General features: G+C 42.6%; 1 protein-coding gene across 9 annotated transcripts in view; it reads right to left on the reverse strand.

Annotated features, from left to right (window-relative positions):
- Window positions 1–21373, reverse strand: part of nav1a (neuron navigator 1a) — an 87837-nt gene extending 66464 nt beyond the window's left edge. For 8 of the 9 annotated variants that reach the window (XM_075476817.1, XM_075476816.1, XM_075476815.1 and 5 more), the window contains exons 1-5: window positions 21281–21373; window positions 18112–18296; window positions 12942–13798; window positions 12170–12261; window positions 1327–2151 (exon numbers count right to left, since the gene is read on the reverse strand). In XM_075476817.1, coding sequence (XP_075332932.1) covers window positions 1327–2151; window positions 12170–12261; window positions 12942–13792 — 1768 coding nt within the window. In that variant the 5' untranslated portion in view covers window positions 13793–13798; window positions 18112–18296; window positions 21281–21373. Of the gene's footprint in view, window positions 1–1326; window positions 2152–2390; window positions 2608–12169; window positions 12262–12941; window positions 13799–18111; window positions 18297–21280 lie in introns of those variants that run through there. The other variant, XM_075476818.1, reaches the window with a different exon arrangement.
- Window positions 21374–25524: the final 4151 nt, after the last annotated feature.

Here is a 25524-nt window from a genome sequence, read left to right on the forward strand (position 1 = left end):
ACAAAAACAGCATGTACGGTACAAACACACAGAGGGTTGCAAGGGCAAGGTGATCCCTGCAGTGATCTGAGGCTACGCTGCATGGTGCGCGTTGGTGATGAGAGAAAGGAGAAATGCAGTGAGTGGATGAGGTTAGAGGTTTGATGATGGGCAGAAAATGACTTCCTCCCATCAAGACGGATATTATGCCTGCTAGACCATTCTCTCCCAGACTAAGATACTCTCTGATGGTATCTTCTCCCACTGAGAGGGAGTGATAGGGAGAAAATGAGCAGTGGTGAGACACAGAATCTCACTGGGTGTGTTTGTGTGTGTGAATGAGTAATGGATGACAGGTTGTGATTTCAACCAAAGTTTGACCTATTCGTCATAAACTTAGCCATCACATCACAATACACCCCCAGTAGCTAAACATTGGATGCATTAAGTGTCCCAGTGCATCCCCTCCCAATGACCAAAACATGTTTGTGTGCGTGGTGTAACACTACCTGTCCATGCCACCGATCGCTCATATTCTCTCTCCTCCCACACGTTGCCCCCGGTAACAGGGGGAGGAGGTGGGGTGGGGTGGGGTGGACAGTGACCATCTGTCAGTGGCCCAGAGATCAATGGAGGTGGAGAGGATGAGGGAGGGAAGGGGCTGAAGGAGGGGTAGTGTGAGGCTAAATATGTGGCCCACTGTGACCAGAGCCTGGCTCAATGTGCAGCCGTTTTATTTACCGAATGAAAACACACTCCCCACCAGTCCAACTCACACGGCCTTTATTAACGAATGGCTGAATTTGGCATGAGCCAGTGGACATGCAGAAACATGCGGATTTGCAGACTTTCAATTTTAGAATATGTTTCAATCCATGCCAGCATTTACATTGTTGCAGTAAAAGGAGAAAAGGAAACCAGGGGCTCACTCGATGGGTTAATATGAATCTAGCTCACTGTGGCAGTGGGTCAGATGAGACTAGGACAAAACGCTCCATTGCTGGCAAATGAATCAACAACAAAACAATGTCAGGTCTCAGGAAATGCTTACTTCAGCTGCTTACCCCACACTTCCACAACACATACGCACACACACATCTACCTTTAGGCACATATGTTCAACAAAAATCAATCTAACACAGCTAAATTAAGCGTGTGTTGTAAACAGAGATTTAAACTGCCTCCAGACCATGTTAAAAGCACTTTAAAAAAAACACTGGCGTTATGGTCTGCTGCAACAGAAGCTGAATTCATTTAAAATTCAATGATGCTGGTGCTCAAGCAAGAGCTGAATAGAAGGGTCTGGGTGTGGAGAGGAAATAGAGTGAAATCGCAAAACAGACTCACCCAGCATTTGGCTGAAGAGCAGCTGTTCTAGGTCTCCCAGAACCGTCACAACTAACTCTGGATCCACCTTAAGAAAGCCCTTATCATCTTCTCCCTCTGTCCCCTTCCTCTCTTTCTTTTCTTCTGTTGACTGAGCTCCAGATTTCCCCTTCTCCCCTGATTTCTTGCCATTGGTTCCAGTACTCCCAGTTCCATTGGAGTTAGCCTTCGAGGGTTGCTCAGTAGAGTCTGTGTCTGTCCTCTGGCCAGCCTCAGACGCCTTGCTGATGGGCTTAACCTCAGCATAAAGTCCCCTTGGTTTACCAGGTGCAGGGATTCGACTAGGCTTGCCCAAGTTTGACGTCACAGCCGGGGAACAAAATGATTTGGGCTTCCCTTGGAAAAGTGACTGTTCTGACTTTGAAAGTGTCCGAGAGAGTGGGAGTTTCCCACCACCTGCTTGACTTGTTTTGGTCTGGCCTGCTTTATTGGACCCTGAGCCAGGTCGGCTTGTATCATCATTCCATTTCGGAGACTGATACAGGTGCAGTTTCTTCTCAGAATCTGTGAGCACACAAAGGTTGCTAAGTGAGCGCTGCTTGCGGAGCCCGGACGGATTAGGGATTGGAATTGGGATAGATCCAGAGGTTGGCCGGTACACCTTGAGCTCAGACCCAGAAGGACGTGGAGGTCCCTGGGGAAGAGCGGACGGCTTGGTCTGTGGTTTCCTTGAGGCCATGGCCTGACCTGATGTATCCTGGCAGGAGACAGCTGCAGACCTAAGGTCCAGCTCTCTGGGCTTAGCTGCCATGCTAATGTTAGCCACATTAGCCTCCAGCATCCCTCCTGCAGAGAGCAAAGTAACAGCATCAGTGACACACTCAGTAATACACACAAAAGCAGACTGAAAGAAATGGAGGAAGAAAGGGGACAAAGAAAGATGTAAGGACACAAAGACTGTCTGCTTTGCGCCCCCTCTTTACCCCTGGGTCATAACTGAACCACACTCCCTGTAGTCTAAGACGGTGGGTTCACCCCTCTGCTGAAAATGATGTGTGGGTTAGTAGAGTGACAGTCTTACTCACTGCTGATAATCCATGGATCTGCAGATCTGTGACCAGTACCTAAATCCACTTGTCCACAACGTGTCTGCAGCTCCCTCTGACCCACAGAAAAACAAATGACCAGACCCTTTCTGACTGTCCCCCTCTGCTTTTCTTCTGCTCTGTGCGACCTCCTGTTCACCAGGCAAGAAGCAGCCGACTGACAGGAGAAACAGTCGCAGCAGCAGCAACAGCAACATCCCCCTCCTCTTTCTCTCCTCCCTCTGCCTCTCCCACACTCACTGCTTTGCTCACTCTACCCCCGCCAGCTCATTTACCCTCCCTCTCCTTCTTCTTCCTCTTTCCTTCCTTCCCTCCTTCGTTCTTGTTGTCTCTCACTTCATCTCTCCTCCCACTGGCTGATTCACTACCCCATCCTCTGTCTCAAACACGCACCGCAGATGCCGTATTATGCTGCACAACAGTGGAACATAAGGGCTTGGAAATAAATGACCAGCATCTTGTGTAAACTCAGCTCTTCCTTGTTCCTGTTTTGCAATAACAGCTTTCTTTTTTAAGTCCATCCGTTTGTAGTCAATGTCCCACTTAATCACTCTCCTCATTCACCGTTGTCAATAAAACCCCTTTGTTCTTTCTTTCTGAAAAGTAACTAAATGAAATTCAGAACTAAAGAAGAGAATGATAAGTAAAGAAAATAAATTTACATTGAGGACATTTTCATTGAGTATGACCAAATAAATCAGGCAAGGTAAAGACCCCCATTCACAATTCTTTATAATCACATTAACTGTTCCATTCATCCATTCAAATTCAGATTTTCTTGTGTGCCTTTATCACCATATAACCCATTATGAATAAGCTCATTCAAATATTTAAAAAAAAAAGACAGGCCTGTCGCTAAATATGCTGCAACTAGTGGCTAACAGGCGCCAAATGATCATCACATAACCCCCACCTGCCACATTACCTCGCTACTCATCCCTCTTTTCTCATTTCCTCCCTTCCCTTCCTTCCCGTATACCCCACCCTTCCCATCTACTTAATACAGATGCACAAGCCATTAGCCTTATTCGTTCCATTTTCTATACATCCTTCAGCACACCAATTGCAATACCTCAGTGATGTAAAACAAGCTCACATGTGCACATGTGGGTGTGTGAATGAATCAAAGTGTCTGCCTTTTTGTCTATCTTCCTCTGCATGTGTGAGTGCATGCGTGGGTCTTCCTCGACGAGTGTGTCACATTGATGAGACAGGCGCAGAGAAGCAAAACCTCTAGTTGAGGGACTTGGTTATCTCTCGTTGTTTAACACTCTGGACATCCCAAGTTTAACAACGCACAGGGTTGTCCTCTGCCTCCTCAACCCCCCATCATTTCTGTATTTCAAGAATTGTCATCAATTGCTGTCTTTCTGTGAGCTGATGTGTCTTCCAGCCAGTAAAACTCAAAACACATAAAAAAACAGGAGAAGCAATACTATACGGACCACGCGTCATATTAACATAGAAATATCTTATAACAAGGACCACAATAAATAAAACAAATCAAGGCATACTTCTGGTATTTGAAAAAGATAGTTTATGATCATGAACTGTGAGTGTCAGCTTAACCACTTGACAAAGTATAAAATGTACTTTATGTCCATAATAATGCATTCACAATCAGTGTATAGTTTGCACTCAATTTTTCAGGTAGTCATGGATCCTGTTCTTTCCATCCTGTGTTCACAGAGTGGATTTACTGTCCATTTGTGTACTTTACTTTCTCTCTTAGCAAGCTAAGATGTTATCAGGTCTCCAAGTGGTAGGAGCACTATTCAATCGGGCAGGCTGTTTTCTGTTACGATTTGCATAAAGCGGTTAATGCTAAACCAAAGTGAAAACAAGCAATACACTGTTCGCTCACATTCCACCTCAGTATTAGGGAATTTGTGATTTAAAAATTACCTAAACTGGCACCAGCCAAACCTAAAAATGACTATGAAACACATTAAGGTGCATGCACAGCATGCTTGCCCCCTAACGAATGTCCATTTGGCCTTGAATGAATTTCTGTAATACAGGAGCCGAGTACAGACAAAGACGCAGGCATACATGGCTGTTTTACTGTGTAAAGGCCAAGGTAATTAATTAGAGGCAGCTAGCTTTAATAAAGGGCCAATGTCGAGGTGGTTATGCCACACTGAAGCCCAAGCTGAGTGTTGACAGTTATTGGGGCACTGGGAGCTGGTATAGCAGTCCAGTAGGGGGGGTGAGGGGTGTAATTTAAGGCTAATAGGTGCTGTACGTCAACTCTTATACCTCCCTGATGAGGGATTATGGTTAGTCGAAAGTGAGTGACCACATACAAGGCAGGTCTGTGTGGTGCACAGATGCACTCGGGCAAAGAGACGCGTCAATGCTCTTGAAAGCATGCATACTAACAGGTTAAGTGTGTGTTACAAGCACACAGCGACTTGTTTGTTTCTGCACTCGTCTCTCTGGCTCCACAGTCTAATCACTTTAATAAATGGCTGATGTCAACATACTATATATCCTCTCCCTCATTTTGTATTTAAGTTCTAACCATACACACACAGACACACACTTACATACACAAACATGCAGCTTGCTGTCTGTGCAGGCTCTCTAACTGACCTGAGCAATCTGGCCTAACATCAAAGAAGCTGCCATTTTAGGGTGTGATGAGTGCCAGTCCTCAGTATTAGCCCTCACATTCAGCACGTAGCAGCCACATATGTTTAGCATGGTCCAGAGGAGTGTGTGTGTGTGTGTGTGTGTGTGTGTGTGTGTGTGTGTGTGTGTGTGTGTGTGTGTGTGTGTGTGTGTGTGTGTTTGTGTGTGTGTGTGTCTGTGGGCTACCACAAGTGGCTGAAGCCTTTCTACGATGACAGGCAAACAGTTCCATAAACACATTAAGCTACTTTTAAGCAAAGTAAAGGCAAACCGGTAAAAAGAGACGTCGGAATGAATGAGCAGATTGAAAGCACTGTGTGAAATGGAGTGAGAGAGGCAGACAAGACAGGGAGAAACTGGGGAGTGTCTCACTGCTTTCCTTGAGTATATTTGCCTTAGCGTCTCTAAACAGTACGGAACAGATTCGTCACTATATTTCAAGAGAGCACTCATGTGAAGTAGTACACACTCAGAGACACTGTGTAGTTCATTATATGCCTATTTACAAAATTATACAAGGTCTCCAGCCTTGAAAGGAAAAGTACTGTGAGGGAAGAGGGTAGCGATCAGATTTGGATGTAACCAACCGCATCACAACGCCTTAAACTTTGAGAAGAGTGATTCCCATTGGGCTTAGCAGATGGCATGTGTTCTCACTTTCACCCACTCCCTGTTGCCTTTTTGTGTGTTAGTAGAACTGAAGAAAAGTCAATCGAGGGATGAGGCAAGTGTAAATGGGGTGGACAAGTGAAAAGAAGAAGTGAAAGAAGTAGAGTGTGACAGAACAGAAGAGAAGGAAAAAACGGGAAGAGAGTCCACACCATGGAACAAGCTTACTAGACGGAGCTGGTGAGAAAGAGGAGAAAAAGTTGAAAGAACATCAAACCATATCTCAGAAATAAAAGCGTTGGGGAAAGTGAGAGGAGGTGAAACAGGACGGGTGACGAAGGATCTCAGTATGTAAGCCAGAGGAGCAAAGGAAGCCTGTAAGACAGAGGGGGGATATCCTGCCTCACTGCTCCTGCTAGGTTTTCTTATATCCGCTAATATGCTAACGCATGGGGTCCACAGGACACAATGAAGAATACCATACACACACGCATACACAAGGGAATGCCTACACAAACACACACACACTTGCACGGACACAATGACACAGTCATTAATGTCCTGTTTACACACAAAACACTGAGATGGCAAACTGATTGATCCACACATTACGTGGTTTCCTACTTTGAGTTCAGATTGAATGTCTGAATAACAGCCTCAGTTTTACCACAGCGACACCTCTGTAGGGTTGTAACCGAGTGCTGATGATGCACAGCATCACTCACTGGCTTGAGCATTTCAGCAATTCAACTCCTGATGACAATAGTGCGCCTGCATCAGTCATACCAACTCCTGACTGCGGAGAAACAGATATTAATCCGGCAAAAACACCATTCTTCTCGGGGCGGATGTCACACACTCATCATGAATCATGTAGCAGCTGAGAGCAGAGGAAACACCAGCTGCCATTCTGAGAACATTAAAGTACGTAAAGGGAAAGAACTTGTATGCCGCGCGTCTTTTTAAAGAGGTATTTGTAGACGCTCCCTCGCTAGAGGCCTCTAGTGTTAACATTCTCAGCACACTTCCCAGGAGTATCCCACAATGCTCTGCTGCAGATGACGGTTGCCTAGATACAGAGTGGTGTGCATGCATGCAGCAATGGATCATCAGCGTGTTTATTCTAAGTGTGTATTTGGTTCAAGTAAAATGCAGACAAATTCAGTATGGGGAAAAAAATCTATATATATATGTCTTAGACTGACAGTGCCTGCTTATATCCTGGAATGTTAGTGTGCTTGTTCATGGGTTATTAATTTGACTGATAGACTTCATTCCTGTGTGCGTGGGTGTGTGTGTTGTCCCAAATAAAGAGGTTACACACATGAATGACTTAATTGGACTCCCTTGGTTTAGAGTCAACCCACAGGTCAAGAAGGATCTTGAGTATGTAATCATTCACCCATTCCTAGATTCACCCCTCTCCCTCCATTCTTCCCTCCTTCATCACTTACTTTGTAATGCAGCTGTGTGTATATTGTCCTATATTGAAGGGAAATGTCCCTGAGGGAGAAGAATGGAAAAAAGAGGAGGAGATAGAAGAGGTGGCAGAACTGTTTAAGTGCATAGCAGGACGAGTACCTTCACCTTGTTCATTTTTTGCATGTTCACTCATGTGTATTTGCATTTCGTGCTTTTCTCCTCACGAGCAATGAAATACACACTTAAGAGTTACTGTAACATCTTTATGAAATTTGCCACTTAATCCGAATCCAGGTTGTGATTGGGTCAAGTACAGAGTAGGGCCTGACATTAAACCATGAACAGTGATTACCGCTTCACTCCTGGTGATGAGCGAGGGCATCATTTGGTCCATTCCTATGTATGATCATCTTCCTAAAGCTACTAAAGCACTCACCACTGTCCAGTGCCAGCTCAGCATATGTCTCCCCTGATTAGATTGGCCAAAGAGGATTATGCACTGTCTAAGAGTAGATGCAGTTGGGTTTATCAAAATGCTATTTACTAGACTGTTCAGGGGCATTAAAGGGATGGCAGGCATGACATTTATAAACTGCAAGCTGATTTTGTACCTTCATGACTAAAATATCCCTGGTCTGAACGTGACTTTATGCAACATTGGCCTTCATAAGGTCAGCAAGAAAAACAATCAAACTGTATTGCTGATTATATTGCTTTCTCTAATGTGTGTTTAAAATAGAAGTAAATATAAACTCATTCTGGGTCCAATGACACGCGGCTCAAAATTACAAAATTGTATACAAATGATATTACTGATTTAAGCAGATTATTGCACTGCTATTCAACAGAACAGACTCTATGACTAGAAAAGTACAAACGCTGCACCTTCAGTAAACCTTTCGTGTCTATATCATTTCTATATAAAGAAATACACATATAACCCAAAAATAAGAATACTGGGTCCATTATACTATTCACTGATCTCAATGATTGGCTTGCCTAAAGAAACATGTGATGAAAACTCTGCTCCAAACAACTTTGAGAGTTTCAAAGGATCACAAGTATTTCAAAATAATGCGAGTAACCTGGGTACTCTTTTTCCTTTTTTGTTTTGGAACATGCACTTGTCACTGAATTTGTGTGGATATGGAGAGGTGTGTGGTGTTTCACATTCTTCATATCCATGAAAGAATATTCAGAACAAATCATGAGCTACACTAAGTCTGTGGGTGTGTGTTTGTGTGCGCGTGTGTGTGAGAAAGAGAGAGCGATAGCTGAGAGACTTTGAGAGTGCCTGTGGGGAATTGAAGGCCATACCCTTGTTGGAAGATGAAAAATGATACCCAGTCCACGTCATTTTTATCTTTCAAACACCATCTGTGTACTGTCATACACGTGCCCATCAGCACACATACACACACACGCTCAAATACAAACGCATGCTCAAATACATCTCTCTGGAGAGTGGCAAGGTCAGGAGGTCTGGAGTCTAATTGAAAGACCACATGGTGCCACAATCACATTAAATGTTCAGGTCTTCATTAAGGTCTAAGATAGAAGACACAAGAGCTGATTATGTTACCTCTGATTGAATATATGTGAAAGCAAGAAAATGGAAAACATCATGTTTCAGGAAAATGACTCATATAAGAGTCACAAAAGGACAAGCATTAAAATAAAAAATAACATAATTACATCAAAATTGTGCGTCTTTAAAGGGAGCCAACAGATTAAAAGTACACATGTGCAAGGGAAATTGTGCAAAAAAATGCAATCCATCCACTCACTGACCTCATTGCTCTTTTCTTTTCATCTTAAACTCCTTTCTCTCATCCGTCCCTACAAACTTTGCCTTCCACCCAATTTCCCTCCCTTCCTCTGCTCCCTAAATTACAGTGATTACAGTGTCAGCCCACCCTCCATGTAAATGCAGCTTCAGAGGAATCTAAAAGACACTTTAGTTCTGATTCTAACGCCTGCTAGGGACCAATTACAAGGCCACAATGATAGCTCTAAGACACCTAGAGTCCCTTAAAGACTGGGGCTGGTCCACCACCAGTTCCCATCCCCCACTTTTACAACCAGCTGGTTAAAACCTCGGAAATGGCTTTGAAAATGTTTTAGGTGCTGTTTACACATACCCGGGTATTTTGATAAACGAAGACCTTTCCCTTCGTTTGTGCCTTTCGTTTATACACAAACGGAGTTTTTTCCTCCGAAAACGAGGCATAAAAAATGTGATTTTGAAAATTACAGTCATACAATGTATTGACCAACAAAGACGCATTAGGGCTCGGGGCTCATTGTTCTAACACTGCCACCGTCAGGCTTGGCGTAATTTAACATCTCTTGATAGCGTATTTATGCTGAGCAATGTAGACGTGTTTTTTTTTAAAAACGGGGCTGTGTGCACCTAGTTATTTTTGCAAACGAAGGTTAGAAAATATGCGTTTATCAAAATACCCGGGTATGTGTAAACAGCACCTTAATTGCCAACAGCTCCATTCTGGTGTCTAGTTGTAGACAGGCAGAAGTAGCAGCACATCAAACTTTAACATCATAGCAAAGTTGTTCAGTATGTTAAACAAAATGAATAACAGTAGTTATAACATCAGGTGTCTGAATATGGTAGGTTTTCTATGTGCAGTTGTTACAAGCATTATGAGTAAGGACCAAATTTTGACTGGCTATGGTTGTGATAGACATTCTTGAAAGTACTCATTACAATTTTTCAACATCCAGGGGGGTTGCTCTAATCTATTCTTAACTGTTCATTCGGCCTGTCTGATTCTCTGTTTTCATTATCATCATTAAACCATCCCTGGTCTGAAACTATTAACTTTATTTGGCTGAAATTCAATAATGGAAGTAAATAAAAGCCTTAAAGCAGGGCTCAGTAATACGGGGTTTGTTTACCATGCAATACACACCCCAAAGCTGTAGGGGGAGCTCCGTAGGAAATAGGCGACAGTCTAGCCAGACTGTCGTAAACCCACTAGAGGCAATTTACGGTTTATTTTTCAAGACACTGGCAGAGAGTTGGAGAAGACGACGGAGGTTCGCGATGTCTTCAAAGGTATGCAGTAAAAGTAATTATCAAAGCAGTGTAAAAGCAAAGAATGAATTGTAAACCATATGTGCATGTTTGTCTTGTACTATATCATTGTATGCGAAACGATGCAGATGCACATGAGCCCTTTACGACCTGCCGTGAAGCAGTAGTTCTCGGCTCTCGTGTGTCGCGAGACTTCCAGAGCTAAACAAAGCACGCCGCGCCACGGGCAAAGTTGCAAGCGCTGTTTCGGGCTAGGGCCACCAGATGGAGATGGAAATGTCACCGTTTTCATCGGAACGGGTCAGCCAAGCAAACTGATGATTGCCAAGCAATTTTATGACCATGAAAAAGTTGCATAGCATGTCTTTAACTTGGCTAAATGTATCACACTAAGCTGAAGTACGGCTATGAAAGGGTAGTAAACTGGACAAAATGATCATTTGACTTTTGTGCTAACAACAAGCTGCTGTTTTTTTTAGTGAGAGGACACTAAAGAGAAGTTCTTTTTTTTGTTTCTGGATTCGTTTTTAATTTAAATCGGCTTTTGCATCTATACAACTAGAAAGATCTAAAAGTAAGAAAAGGACTCCGATTGGTTCGTTATTGCTTTTGAATTTTCACTTTTCAAATAACTACAAAACAAGTTAAACCAAAATGCTGGAATGAATCAACCGAGTCAAGGGGCCGTGACTTGTTCTGTCAAAGAAGAACAGCAAGAGAGACATTTAAGGGATAGTTCGCCTCTTTTGTCATGAAGCTGTATGACATCCCATATGAGCAATATCATTTATGAACATTGACTTACCCCCCGCTGCGTCCTGTGAGCAGAGTTCCGGCCTCGTTTTGGCGTTGACGAAGGTAGTCCGGCTAGTTTGCCAGGGTCCCAAAAATAAAGCGTCTTGCTTCTCAAAACAATATGCGTTCAAAAGAGTAATACATTTGCAACACAAAATCCTCCCTCTAGAAAAAGTCAGACCTCACATAGCTTGGCGCTATTTTTGCCTCCCTTCATATCAATACGTACAGCCACCTGCCGATAGCTGCACCTGTTACGGTGTTTGCTCCTCGGAAGCAGGGGACTGCTCGATCTGCACTTCGGTCTGCACAGTTTACACAGCCCGTAGTGATACGAAGGAAGAGAGAAAGAGCGCCAAGCGATGTGAGGTCTGACTTTTTCTGGAGGGAGGATTTTGTGTTGCAAATGTATTACTCTTTTGAACGCATATTGTTTTGAGAAGCAAGACGCTTTATTTTCGGGACCCTAGCAAACTAGCCGGACTACCTTCGTCAAAGCCAAAACGAGGCTGGAACTCGGCTCACAGGACGCAGCGGGGGGTATGTCAATGTTCATAAATGATATTGCTAATATGGGATGTCATACAGCTTCATGTCAAAAGAGGCGAACTATCCCTTTAATAGAAAAAAACATGGGGGAAGGAAGGAAGGGTTCAGTCTCCTCGACAGCTCTCGGATGAAGCTGATACTAATGTGCACATAACAGTGTCTGACAGCTAGCTGAGAAGTGGCCTACTTCATCAAACCATTACTGACCCACATCATCACTGCCATTTTCCTCATCTTAACATCCCGAGCCACTTTCTTTTTAACCATTTCTTTATCGTGGAGACACCATATTCAGCAAAGCCTCTGGTGGAGACACACACCCACACAAAAATTAGACCTAACTTCAGACACGGCTCCTGAGGCCTGATGAGTAGCAGCATGACAGACATAAATTAAGACAAAGAATGGTTGTCCCCTAGTCTTCAGTGAGTCTATTCAGGTTCCACAACGACACCCAAGGGTCAGCCGCTGGCATGCGCTGCCTGACGCCATTTATGACTCTGTTGCAATAAAAACGTCTGGCTGCCAGAAAACGGGCATCATCTGTACCTGCCACGAGGGCTCTTGACCTCTTGGCGCCCTGCTACTGCTAAAGTGGATGGGACTAGATTAAGTTTTGCTCAACTGAAGAGGCATTGTGGAGAAAAAGTGAAATTATTTTTTTTATTCTGCAGTGAGATGAGATGCATGTTACCTGGTGTCAGGTCATCGCAGCAGACTTCTATGGATCCAGAAGAGCAGTCACTCAGTTCGTCCACTGAAAAATCACTCTCATGTATCTGCAGCCTGTAATGAACACAAGCACCAAACTTCTGTTACTACACATGCAAGTCTCTTCAGTATTGTTGATTACAATCAAATGTTGAAGTTACTGTGTATATAAGAGGAAAAGGGACTAGCTAAAAATAAATCCATTGTAGCAACTCACTGGGAGAATATGTAATTCCACTATTATAAAAGGAAACCCAGGAACCTTTCTTTGTAAGTATTGCGGATTAGTTATTACATTTTATGTTTTGACTTATTTAATCTCTGTTATTGGATTCGTGTATCTTAAACACCATAGTCACTCAACAGCACAAAAACCAATACAGTTACACTGACTTCTCAACTTAAAAATAGATCCTTTTTTTTTCTCCTTATATCCCAAATCATGAGACTGTGTCTGAGAGAGAACAACAATATACTGAGTCACCCCAGAGGCTGTCAAGGAAGCACTTTAACTATCAGCTCTGCTCCAGAAAACTCCAATGTGTGTTTATGCCCGCACACAAATGCGTCTCTGGGAGAGATACAAAGGACTCAAATTAGATTGAAAGACTGAACAGGCCTCTGGGGCTGGTCTTAAGTATCTCGGGTAGGAGCTACTGTGCGTATTTGTGAATAAAGAAATCAAAATAAAGAGTGAAGAGAAAAAAATGATCACACACATGAGAAAAGTGATGATAAATTGTTATTGAAGTTACCTATGGCTGAAGGGAGCCACAGTAGCCATGTTGACTCTGGGTATGTGCGGCTCTGCAGCCTCCTTGTGTACATTGTGATCTTGACGACTCACAGTGGACATCGCTGCCATGGAGAATGTAAAAAGTGGCAGGGGCAGAGGATCAGGAGAAGAGGCTGGACTGCTGTCCTCAGGAGTCCCCATCTCCTCATCTGATTGGCTTGTGGAGTCACTGTGACCTCTGATGGCATGCTTGTAGCTTGACTGAACGACGTTACCATTGTTCATTATAGTGGAATGAGGTAGGTGGTTTACTGGAGGCTCTCCCCCACTTGCTCGTATGCCATCACTGGCTTCTTGGGCTGCAGTGTTGGAGTTGTCTCCTCGCCTGAAATGGAGAGGTGGACGCAGGTTGCTGGCTTGGTTTTTATTGGTGAAGGTGTTTCTGTTACGATTGCCATCATGTGGAAACTGTGAGGGGATGTGAGTGGGGGCTGGTTTTCCCAGGTCCAGTGTGTCTTTGGAGTGCGGTGGTGGTACTCGGCGCTCAGTCAGTGGGCTGCTATAGGCAGAGCGTGATACCAGAGGAACAGGGAGAGCACCTGTCCGCTGGAAAAGATGACCTTTCAGGCCGGTGTCTCTCAAGTGGTCCCTGGAGGAAGGCCCAGGGATGCTGGAGTTTCTTGGACAAAGTAAAGGGGAGTGTGTGGGTGTGTGTGTGGGTGTTTGCTTAGGGGTGTGACTCAAGGGCTTGCGAAGGTCGTTAGCCGGGCGGCGGGGGTCTGTCTTTGGAGAGGAGGGCGGCAGGCTTCGGGGGATTCCTGATGAGGAAGTCCCACGAGAGGCTGACTTCACATTGACTCCCCCGCTCATTCTGACCTTCAAGAAGAGATATGAGGAGAGATACATGAAAAAAGAAAAAAACACGAGGTAAATACTCCTCTACCAGAGCATTACCGCATGGACCATTAGTCATAAAGCCCTCCCAGAAATGTTTGGTTATCCATTAAGAGGTTAATTACACAATGTTACACAAAGTTCTACTAGAGAATAATCTGATCAGACGAACAAGAATTCGTTGTCCCTGACTCAGAGCTAAGGTATGTGAGACAGGAGTGAGACACACGGCATCTGGGAAATCAAAATTGGACAGCTGGAAATTCAAAAACACCAAAACAAATTCACACAGAGGCTCACTGTAAAGTATACAAGCAGCTTTTATACAGTTATGTTCTAAAAATAAAAACAGTTTCATCCACCTATTGAATAGAACCAAATACACAGCGACACGTCCCCCCATCCCACTGCACTCTCAAATGTTGAAGCTTCAGAGGATCGGTGGGATTGTTGTCACCTGATTTGCTTTGACCGTTTTTGTTCAGCTCCACGAATGACAAAAACCTTCCAAACAACTATCTTGAAATTATTAGTGCCTTCCAATGAAAACCAGATCAAGTGAAACATTTGATGTTTTATAATGAAATACTCGTGCTTCCGTACATTAGGGCGGGAGGTTGTGGTGTTGGAAGAAAGGCAGCATCACAGGGAGGGGGAAAGGGCAGAAAAAAGATCACATGAAACAGGAAGGATGACATCTGGGTAAAAGCAGACTGATCTTCTTTACCCTCCTTTACAAAATCTCATCTGACAGTTTTCTGGGAAATCTAATTCATTAATCTCAACATGTGAGCTCTACATCAATATATGCCCATGGCATTTTAGGATCGGAGTTGATTTAAAAGATTTACAATTAAGCATCAACATTTTATATAAGAAATTGTGACTGAGTATATGATTATGTAGATTTTTTAAAAATCAGATAAAAGAGAGTTTTGTTTTTTCATCCAATCAGTCCAAGATTTTAATATCTAGCACGGCAATGATTCCAAACAAACTGTATGATCCCAACAAAGTCCTGCCCCACATAAAAAGAAAGAATTGAGTCAGTAAAACACCGATTTGACCCATCTGGTTTATGCACTGTTTATGTGGTTAACTGATCAATAAAAGCTATTTATGCTACCCCACTTGCTCTGTCTTCTATGTAAGACAATCTGCTGTCAAAAGACTCTTTGACAAGCTGTCTTTATTAGTGCAGAGATACATAAAATGAATCCATGAAGTCACAAGGGTGAAATGTATTTCATTTGACTGTGCATCTAATTGCGGTATGTGCACAGTGTCACATGGATCACACAAACTCACATTTCTCCAGCGGCAACTCAAACCAAACCCTAAAAGAGGTTTTTTACTGTAGTGTAAGGAGAACGTCTTTCCACATACTTGTAATATCAGGCATGTTGAAAATTTGGGTATTTTGGACAAGTGCTCCATCATTGTTGACTGGTGCTGATGAGAGCAGCAGCGAAGCAGCAGAGGGTAAACAGAGACAGATGTGATCATCCATCCTTCTTTCCCCTCATTCCAATAAACCCCCCGTCTCTGTTTCTCTCTGTCTCTTTCCCTCTCCAGGGAGGTCCAGACACTCATAAGCATCAGAATTTCTCTCTGTCACATAGAAGTTCTGCAAGGATTTCCAGGAGCACAGGTGCGGCCTGGCCCTGTGTCTATCTGTATGGAAATTGGCCTGTCCCTGGGGAAAGGCTCGGGTCATACTGTTACAACAGCAGCCCAAGTAAGAACATACAGAGGCTCAGTTGCTGATGGAAATGTCCGCGTTTAAGTGAGATAGAAATCAGAGAGTGAAAAAAAGAAGAAGAAAATATATTTATGCTGACTCAAACACGGTCAAATTTAGTTGCGATTCCTTCACAGTTGCTAGAAAATTTTTACTAATGTTTTCAGGCTCCATAAGATCACTGTGTGTCATCCCATTACGTAAGCAGGTTTATAATAGTTTAACTGTTGGCTTATTGACCAATTTCACTGTACGTCTAATTGCGCGCGATCCGTCTTGCAACTCAATTTAGATTAAATGTACGGTAGCACTTTAAACTTTTTGAAATGAACCTTAAATTGACCTTAAACATCACCAGATTTCCACACAAATCTTGAGAGTAGACAAAGAGAACCCAACATTTATTTACAGAGAAAAAATTATCCAATTATACATTTTGGCAGATCTGCCTTTGTTGCAAAGTTTCTGTTGTAACCCTCCTGTGGAGCAAGAAGTACGGCTAAAATGTTTCCAGTATGAGTTCTGTAAACCAGCATGGACGGATTCCAGTTTTTTCTTCTCTACAGAATAGTTGTTGGTGGGTTACCTCACATGAACTGCTGTTTCCATTGAATTAACTTCAGGACTTTTTTGTCCATTCCAAAACATTAAGATTATTTTTCATTCACCAGTCTTTGAAAGAGCAGCTTGCAAGATCACGTGGTTTGACCCACCTTTTTCTCGTTTAGAATTTGGTGGTTTTATTCAGAATTCATCAATCTTTTAAGGATTGCAAGCCGTCATGGCGAAAACAAGCCAAAACAATGATACCACCACTACCGTGTTTCACAGATGGGAATAAGTTCTGATTCAAGAATGCAGTGTTCTCATTTCTGTAAACACAACAGTTCTCATTTAAATCAATTTTGTCTTCATATGTCTACCTGTCCACGTGATCATTAGAAAACTGCAGTCAGGCAGTAGCGCTCTTTTTTAACACCAATTGTTTTCTAACTCATTGCCCAAATGATTACCACAAAACGAGAAAGGTCAATTTACCCTGGGTTCCTTTGTGACCTCGTGCACTAATACACACCCTTGGAGTAATCACTTTGGATTGATCCCTTCTGCAGAAGATAACAATGGTCTTAAATTTCCTCAATGTGTACACAATCTGCCAGACTGTGGTTTGATCACATCCAAACTCTTCATACATACACACTGTAAATGGTTTTGGGACCGTTTCCAGTCTGAGCATCAACAAGTCTTTTCTGAGCTTCTCACATATCACGTTTGTTTGTGCAGAAAAGTACACACAAATGTGTGAAGATCTAACCTCACATGTTTGGTGATGGATGGATGAATATATAAATAGACTAATAAGTTCTAATTCTTCTTGAAAAACTGATGATGTTTAAGGAGATATTTTTAGTTGAAGTTTTAGAAGGGCAGTAATAAAGATTTGTGAAAAAAAAAACTTTCAGTGTCCTTCAAAGCATTTTCTTTGTGGTTGGTGCTTTGTGCAGGTAAAAAGATGAGGACGGCACTTGAGGCAGTTCATTTTCATTCAATGATTATGGACTAATGGATTAATCAGTCCATCACACATCAAAAAATTGTTTAAAATTACAGTTTTGAACTTCTTGGCCGATGACATATTTAAAATCTATACACTGAAAGACATTTCTAACTATATTGCTTTAGGTTTTAGATCGTATGAGACAAGCTGGCTTACAAAAAACCTATTTACATACAAACAATATTTATGTTCTTTTGTTTAAATCTGATGTAAAAAATTATGGGGACAATCATAATGTGCAGCATTGTAGTGCCCTCAGTCATTCTGCCAAGATGGTGCTGACATCTGCTGGATATAAAGTGTCACTGCACCATCATGCTTCTTATTTCACCCCACTTCTGTTCTTTTAAAATTAAGTTTGAACTAAAATAACCATAAGGTAAATGCCCTGAGCTGATAAAAGCATATTTCACCTTCGCCGTGAAACACGGCAGTATCGGGTGTGTACTTAAGGAGAGAAAGACAAGGACAGCATGACAGCCAGCACTGAACGTTGGCTTTTAACTTGATAATAACATTACACTGTTTTAGCTCCTCTGTCCCATGACAGGCTCCGGCTGAACTGAGTTATTGTACGTCTGATCAAAGAGACATGTATACCCTCTACCAAAAACACACATGCTCACCCTTGTGATGAACACCCTCTGAGTCATCACAAAATCAATACATGAGGTGGTAACACAGGCCTCTATGTCTGTGAACTGAGGGATGTTTGCCTGTGTATTTCTCAGTCTGAACACTCTACAATTAAAGAATGTAATTACCTCCACATAACAGCAACTGAGACAATAGCACTAATGTGCTGTAATCAATCATAGTAAAATCCAGTGGTGACACCCACTGGTGCCAAAGTATTGAACTGTACCTAAAGGGTTCCTGAATAGAAAGTTTTCAAAGAATAAAGTCCTCACACTCTAAAAATAACAATATCTGGAGTTTATAAACCATATATGATGAAATGAGCGAGCTCTGCAGTCTCACATGTGAGAATCTTACTTGTCAATGGGGAGACCGGTTCTTCAGTGTGCCGTAGAGGCCGATCAGGCAGAGCCGGCAGGAGCGAGGTCACACTTCTGCGACGTCCCAGAAACAATGGGCTGTTTTTTCCTGGATCACAGTTGCATCCTCACCGCCGTTCTCCCATTGGTTCACAACTCCTCACCATTCCCCGAGACAGGAAGCTGGGACAAACAGGAATGACAAATTCAGCCAATCAGATGCCCCCATATGGAGGTGACTCATTTTCAAAGTCGCTTCTGTTGGTGAAATCGGTGTTCTCATCTTCTGGCAGAAAAACGTCATTTCACACACATGTAAATGTCTTTTGGAACAATGAGCCATGGTCTGTTCATGTTATTATGAGTCAGTGACCCAAATGGAAATTTATTTGGTATAAAATGCCCCACAAATGACACATATTCTGTCATCTTCAAAAAAAACATGAGACAACATGACATATAAGTCATCTAAAGCCTTGTATTTCCAGAGTAAAATGCACTGGATTTCGGCACAGTGTGGTTTCAATGTCCTGCAATGAGTTTTAAAAGCATTTCAGTTACAGAGTTTAACCACTGAACTCGACCGAATTTATAAACATAACAAAAGACTGGTGTTAAAAGGTTTACTATTTAGAGTAGTACAACCAGATGAAGAGGTCACCCGCCGAGGCTTGAGTCTTTCATGAGTGTGAATCATCACTACCTATTGTAGGAAGACGTTGTATGTTTGATGCGCACGTTGGCTCCACATGAACTTATTATAGAAGCTAGGATTGTGGTACAAACACACACACACACACACCACAAACTAAACAAGACAGAGTACAACCAGACTGCCAACAATATAAATATCCCCATCTGTAAACAAACAAATTCACCTCTATTCTTTTCCGCATCATCCGACACTTTCAACTGGTTTAACTTATGCCACAGAAAACCTACTATGCATGCTGAACTGAGTCACATAACCCCTATAACGCTGACTCAGATGGATCATGTCACCCCTGGTTATAAAATACCACAAGCCCCCTGTTTTCATTCCAGTTAAGATCCGTCTTTCCTTCTGTTAACGCCTTTTCTTACTGCAACCATCCCTCTGGTACACTCCTTTGAGACAGCTTTTAATTATGAGTGAAAACAAGGAAACCTACACAAGACTGAAATAAACAATAAAAAAAGATCAGAAATGTGAAAAATTAACTCGTTTGGTGAACACAAGGCTTCACTTACCCTCTCCAAGCAGATGTGCAGAAAGCAGCAAGTGAGTTTGCCTCCAATTTGTATGCTGCCGAGTGCATGCCTCAATCCCTGCCTTCCCCTCTGTCGACTTTTCAGGACTGGCCTGCCTACATGTGTATATGTATGTCCGTCATCTCGCCCCTCTATCACGTCATGCCGCTCTGCTGCTGCCGCAGTACGCCTGCAGCCATATCCCCGCCTCTCTCTTCCTTTTTTTCCTCCCCTCATCACAATCTCTATCTCTGAGTAATGGACCTGTTGGCTGGGCTCCCTCCCACTCTCTGGTGAAATATAAGCCCAGCTAGCAAAGACAGGCTGGTCCATTAGCCGGATGAGTGTGGTCTGTGTGTCTGTGAGTGTGCAGCCTTGGCTACCTCAGTAGTGTGAGTAGCACATGGTAATTAAAACGGTTGTAGCTGTAAATGTGAAAAAGCCTGAACCCATCATCTGGCTTTCAAGATCTAATTGGTGGGCAGGAAAAGCAGGATGGAAATAGACCCCCAAAAACCCCTCATTCTGCTCATGTTACATCTGCTTATTCCAAGTGCACACACACACACACGCTTATCATCACACACTGGCATTAAATTAAATTCAGATTTATTCATATATCACTTTATATATCATTAATTAAATTCAATGTTATCCTGTTAAATCAAATTGATATCAATCAAAATGAGTCCAATTCACAAAATTGGAATTGATAAAATGTTGCTCGAGCTGAGGAAACCGGTGAATCGCATAAATTCTTCTCCTTGATTTCAATCCCCCTGTGAGAGCACACACGAGGCGACACTGGAGGGGCATCTGTCGTCTATACGTGTGTCTGTACCCGTGCGCACGAATGAAGGAAACAAGCATCGAGAAGGAGGAACAGCCCATCCATCACTCCTCTAATGTGACCCACTCTTCTAATGAAAGGGGGAGGCAAAATGAGAAATAAGGGAGATTCAAAAGACACGCTGGAAACAGAAGGAAGGGGCATGAGCAGAGTAACCGCTCTGCTGACGTCTCTCTACCCGCTTATAAATGAAAAGAAAGAATACAATTGTGAATCCAAGATATAACTCTGAACTCGACTCCTGTCCTCATAAACCAAGGAATGTAAAGAATTAATCATGCCTCAGTCCTGCGGAAATATCTGATCTAGTTTACCCAGAGAAAAGCATTTAGTCTTGTGAGACACACTGCGACATCAAGTATCTTAGACACAAACAGTTCTTTATTAATGTAACCACCAAACAAAAAAACACTTTTTTTTTCATGTTTTCTGTTTTGACAATTGTGCAACATGACCCTTTTGTGTTTTCAGTTTTTTTGTGGGATCTAGTTATTTTGTCATTTCCCTTGTGCGTTTATTTTTCTACTCTGCGCGTCTTCTCTGCCAGGCCAAATCTGTGTCTTTCTCTGTGTCTCTCTCCGCTCATATTTCTGCTGCGCTGGCTTACAGTTTGGCACACTGCTCTTAGGGACAGCACTGCATATTTAATGATGCCTGCGATACACAGCAGGATCAAATCCCTTAAATATCCCTCTAATGATGCCCAATTCAGAATACACATCCGGCAGCTTCAGTTACAATCGAAAATGTGATTTCTGAGAATCACAACTTGTTGGAGTTGTGCCATCATTAAGTTCGTTGCAGACTTGCAGTAAAGTCCGCCCTGAGAGCTCTCTGGCAGATCACATATTGATCAGGCTTTGACTTGGCCTGCATGTCACATAATGGACAACATGTGCGGCGAAACTGAATTATGGAAAAAAAAACAAAAAAACTACTCAACCAACCATGATGCATTAGAATATAAAACGTTGCCTATAATGCACATCACCACCCCCCCAACATGCCAGCTGTACACATAACCTCTTGTCTCTTTTTCCCCATACTATATGCTGGTCATACTGTACAAAATGACTTAGTTGCTCACCTCCAAATCTTCACATCAACATCAGGGACGCTCCTGTTTTTCTCAGTTTCTCAACGCATGATTAAAAAGTGTGAAACTCCTGCAACACTCCAAAGGCACCCACAAGCAAAAACACACTCTCACATGATCTGTTGCTTTGTCTCAGAGCTCATGAAAACGGGAAGTGACTTGTAGCACAGGATTATGGGTAGCAGTGTGCAGTGAGTGTGTGTTTATGTGCGTGTGTTTAGGGGAGGGGGGGTTTAATGTCATAGCTAATCTTCAGATGTCCCCCAAGGCAGACCCCCCCCCAAGAGACAGACCCTGACAGACGCTGTTTTGACAATGGGACACTTGTGTCACTGTCACCCTGAGGGGCATATGGAAGGGTGGAGGGGGGGCAACTCCAACATGGTGACTGTCTGGAAAATTAGGCCTCAGATGTGAAGCTTGGCTGAGATCAGCACAGTCTTGTTAAAGCAAGAACACACGAAGGCAAACAGGAACAGCAGGTAATTTGAGTTAAGAGGAAGTCCCTAGTTCTCTTTATAATGGTAAACAATATTACCACAGTGATCTGTCAGTTATCTGTACCCTGAGTTTTTCTCTACAGTTCACAGTCTGTGACAGCACTCTTACCACTAGATGGGGCCAGCATGCCTCATCTTAAACAGCAGCGTACCATTTGACAATGAAAAAGCTGGAAATCACACAGCCATAAGGCAAATTAACGGTACTAAGATGACCCTGACCTGCTTATGTTACGGTAATCTATTTGGTAAATGATGTGAATATTGTAACATTAAACCACATTATGATGTATTTTATCAGGACGTGTAAAAAAAAATTAAAATCCATCCATCCATCCATCCATCCATCCATTATCTTCCGCTGGTCCGGGGGTCGGGTCGCGGGGGCAGCAGCTTAAGCAGAGAAACCCAGACGTCCCTGTCCCCGGCCACTTCCTCCAGCTCTTCTGGGGGGACCCCGAGGCATTCCCAGGCCAGCCGAGAGACATGGTCTCTCCAATGTGTCCTGGGTCTTCCCCGGGGCCCCCATCCAGTGGGACGGGCCTGGAACACCTCACCGGGGAGGCATCCAGGAGGCATTCTCACCAGATGCCCGAGCCACCTCAACTGACTCCTCTCGGTGCGGAGGAGCAGCGGTTCTACTCCGAGCCCCTCCCGGATGACCGAGCTTCTCACCCTATCTCTAAGGGAGAGCCCAGACACCCTGCGGAGGAAACTCATTTCGGCCACTTGTATTCGCGATCTCGTTCTTTCGGTCACTACACTGTAAACCCGGAATTTGTTTTCAATTAAACGTTTTAGTGTTCATTACTTATTCTATTATGTTTTGTAAAAATCTATGTAATAACTAAATCAAATTAGTTCTTTGGATTAGAAATGTGAAAATATACACTGCAATGATCATGTTAAGCAGAGATTACATATAAAGTTACGTTCTGTGAGGGAGGGGCGGAGCCTATTTGAAGTTCAACTGAGAGTCAAGACCTGTCCTGTGTGAGAGCGTGACCAGCTCGATTTTTGGAGAAAACTGAATTGTGTATTTAAAAATAAACTGTGGATGTTTTAAAGTAGTTTTAACGACACTAAGTAGACAGAAGAGTGTGTAAAGCAATTATTAAGATCGGTCTGGTTGCTAAACGTTTGCTAAAGGTTAGCTTAGGACTGCACCAGTCTTAATTCATTATTGCTGCAGTGAATTATTTGTGTTAATTTTTATTTGTTAATTTCAATGTTTTCTGAAATAAAATAACTTGAACAATTTAAAAGTATTTTTTAATTTCTTCCTTCCCATACAAATTTCTTTTTAAACAATATATTGTGGCGTGCTTTGGGTGTGTTGCCGCATTGCATTATGGGTGCTCTCTGTTCCCCGTTTATGTGCTGTATTTAGTGCTGTGGTAGAGTTTGTATGTGTTTTATGTTTATGTTCTGTACGCAGTCACGGTGTAGTACAAGGTTTTTGTTCGTGTTGCATTTTAACTAAATCTGCACCATGACTGAAAGTGGTGAGATAGAAAGTTACAACCACTTGTTCGAATACATGTGGGTTGGTTGAAATTCACTATTTTTCCTGTGAATTGTCTGTCAAGATAAAAGTGCTTACTGCAGGAGGAAGTCTGGACTAAGCCTTTTCTTGCCTCCACCTCTACAATTACTAGAATGGTATATACAAACTCTAAATCAAAACAGTATAAGTCATTAATTAAAATTTGAAGACAATACATTACTTATATCAACAAATGATGTTAAGAAATGCTTTTATATATATTTATGTGCATTTGACCTAAAATGGTTGGCTAGACCTCAGAAAAGAGATAAGTTATGTGAACTAATGGTTTTGAGTAAAGGTTACTAATGTAAACTTGAATATGTCTAAGTTATCTATGCCAATACAACTTAAAAGGTTTAGTTTCATGTTTTGTAAAAACTTAAACGGGATAAGGCAACGGGTTTCCACGCGATTTTCTAGTAAACTCAACTAGTTCGGGTTAAGAGTGTACCCACAGCTCGTGACCATAGGTGAGGGTAGGAACATAGATTGACCGGTAAATCGAGAGCTTCGCCTTCTGGCTCAGCTCCTTTTTCACCACGACGGGCCGGTGCAGAGCCCGCATCACTGCAGACACCGCACCGATCCGCCTGTCAATCTCCTGCTCCATTCGTCCCCCACTCGTGAACAAGACCCTGAGATACTTGAACTCCTCCACTTGGGGATGGATCTCATTCCCGACCCGGAGAGAGCATTCCACCCTTTTCCGGCCGAGGACCATGGTCTCAGATTTGGAGGTGCTGATTCTCATCCCAGCCGCTTCACTCTCGGCTGCGAACCGCTCCAGTGAGAGCTGAAGGTCACGGCCCGACGACGCCAACAGAACCACATCGTCCGCAAAAAGCAGAGACCCGATTCTGAGGTCGCCAAACCGGACCACCTCAACGCCCTGGCTGCGCCTAGAAATTCTGTCCATAAAAATTATGAACAGAATCGGTGACAAAGGGCAGCCCTGACGGAGTCCAACCCTCACAGGAAACATGTCCGACTTACTGCCGGCAATACGGACCAAACTCTGACACCGGTCATACAGAGACCAAACAGCCCATATCAAGGGGTCCGGCACTCCATACTCCCGGAGCACCCCCCACAAGAGTCCCCGAGGGACACGGTCGAACGTAAATTAAAATATCAACATTTATTCATGTAATGATCCAAAGTTTTGTCATTTGAACGCCAGCACCATCACAGTTTGAATGGTAAAAAGATTCCAAGACTCTCAGAGAAAAATATTGATTTTTGAAATTTAAGTTGGTCAGAATCTCTTTATTGACACAAAACATAAATAAATTGCTTAGATAATATTTTATAAAATTTGTTTTTAACACACAAATTTAATCAGAAACCTGTAATCTAACAGCTGCCGCCTGGCTGATTCATCTTCCAAGCACTAGCAAATAAAGCAGTGCTTGAGAGTTTGTGAACTCTGTCGAATTTTCTATATTTCTTCAGAAATCTGACCAAAAACATCATCGGATTTCCATTCAGTTCCTAAATGTAGAATTCATTCATCATTTATTTACTGAGACTATATCTTTTGATTATATTCCTATTTACAGGAGCGTACGGCTTATATAAAATGCTTTGTTTTTTTTCATAAAAAGTCTGTTTTGTCTCAATTCTGTAAATGCTTAACGGCGAACTATATTGGTTCACTGTGAGCCTGTATTTGTTAAGAACTGCAGATCATTCTGGAAATGACCTCTGCTAATTGCCGTTTTTAGCAGTTTATTGCTGTTTATTTGCTGTGGATCAAATGTTGCAATTAAAAGTTCATCGCCTGTGTGTTGTTTGTAATAAATAATGATCAATCATGTAATTACTTCTTTTAATCTGGAGAGCAGAATAGTAACAAAATGAATTAAAAAATGTTTATTTTCTGGTCTGGGTATTAAAAAGAAAAGTCTAAAAATCTTAACACTCAATCTATAATTGAGTAATTCTTCTTACAGCCATTATTTAATTATTTTATTTCTATTTTTTTTAATGTTGTGACACAGCACGACTACCCTGACCTCGACCTCAATCTGTGACACTGAAAACGGTGCTAAATTTAACTGAGGTCAACACACACGCACACATCTGTCATGTGATGACCTGACTTATGAAGCTGAAATCAATCTACTGTATTCTACGCACCCTGCAGGAGTCCAACTTTGTTTCATTGCCTTTTATTCCAGCTTGAT

The sequence above is a fragment of the Odontesthes bonariensis genome, chromosome 10, assembly GCF_027942865.1.
Source record: "Odontesthes bonariensis isolate fOdoBon6 chromosome 10, fOdoBon6.hap1, whole genome shotgun sequence".
NCBI lineage: Eukaryota > Metazoa > Chordata > Actinopteri > Atheriniformes > Atherinopsidae > Odontesthes > Odontesthes bonariensis.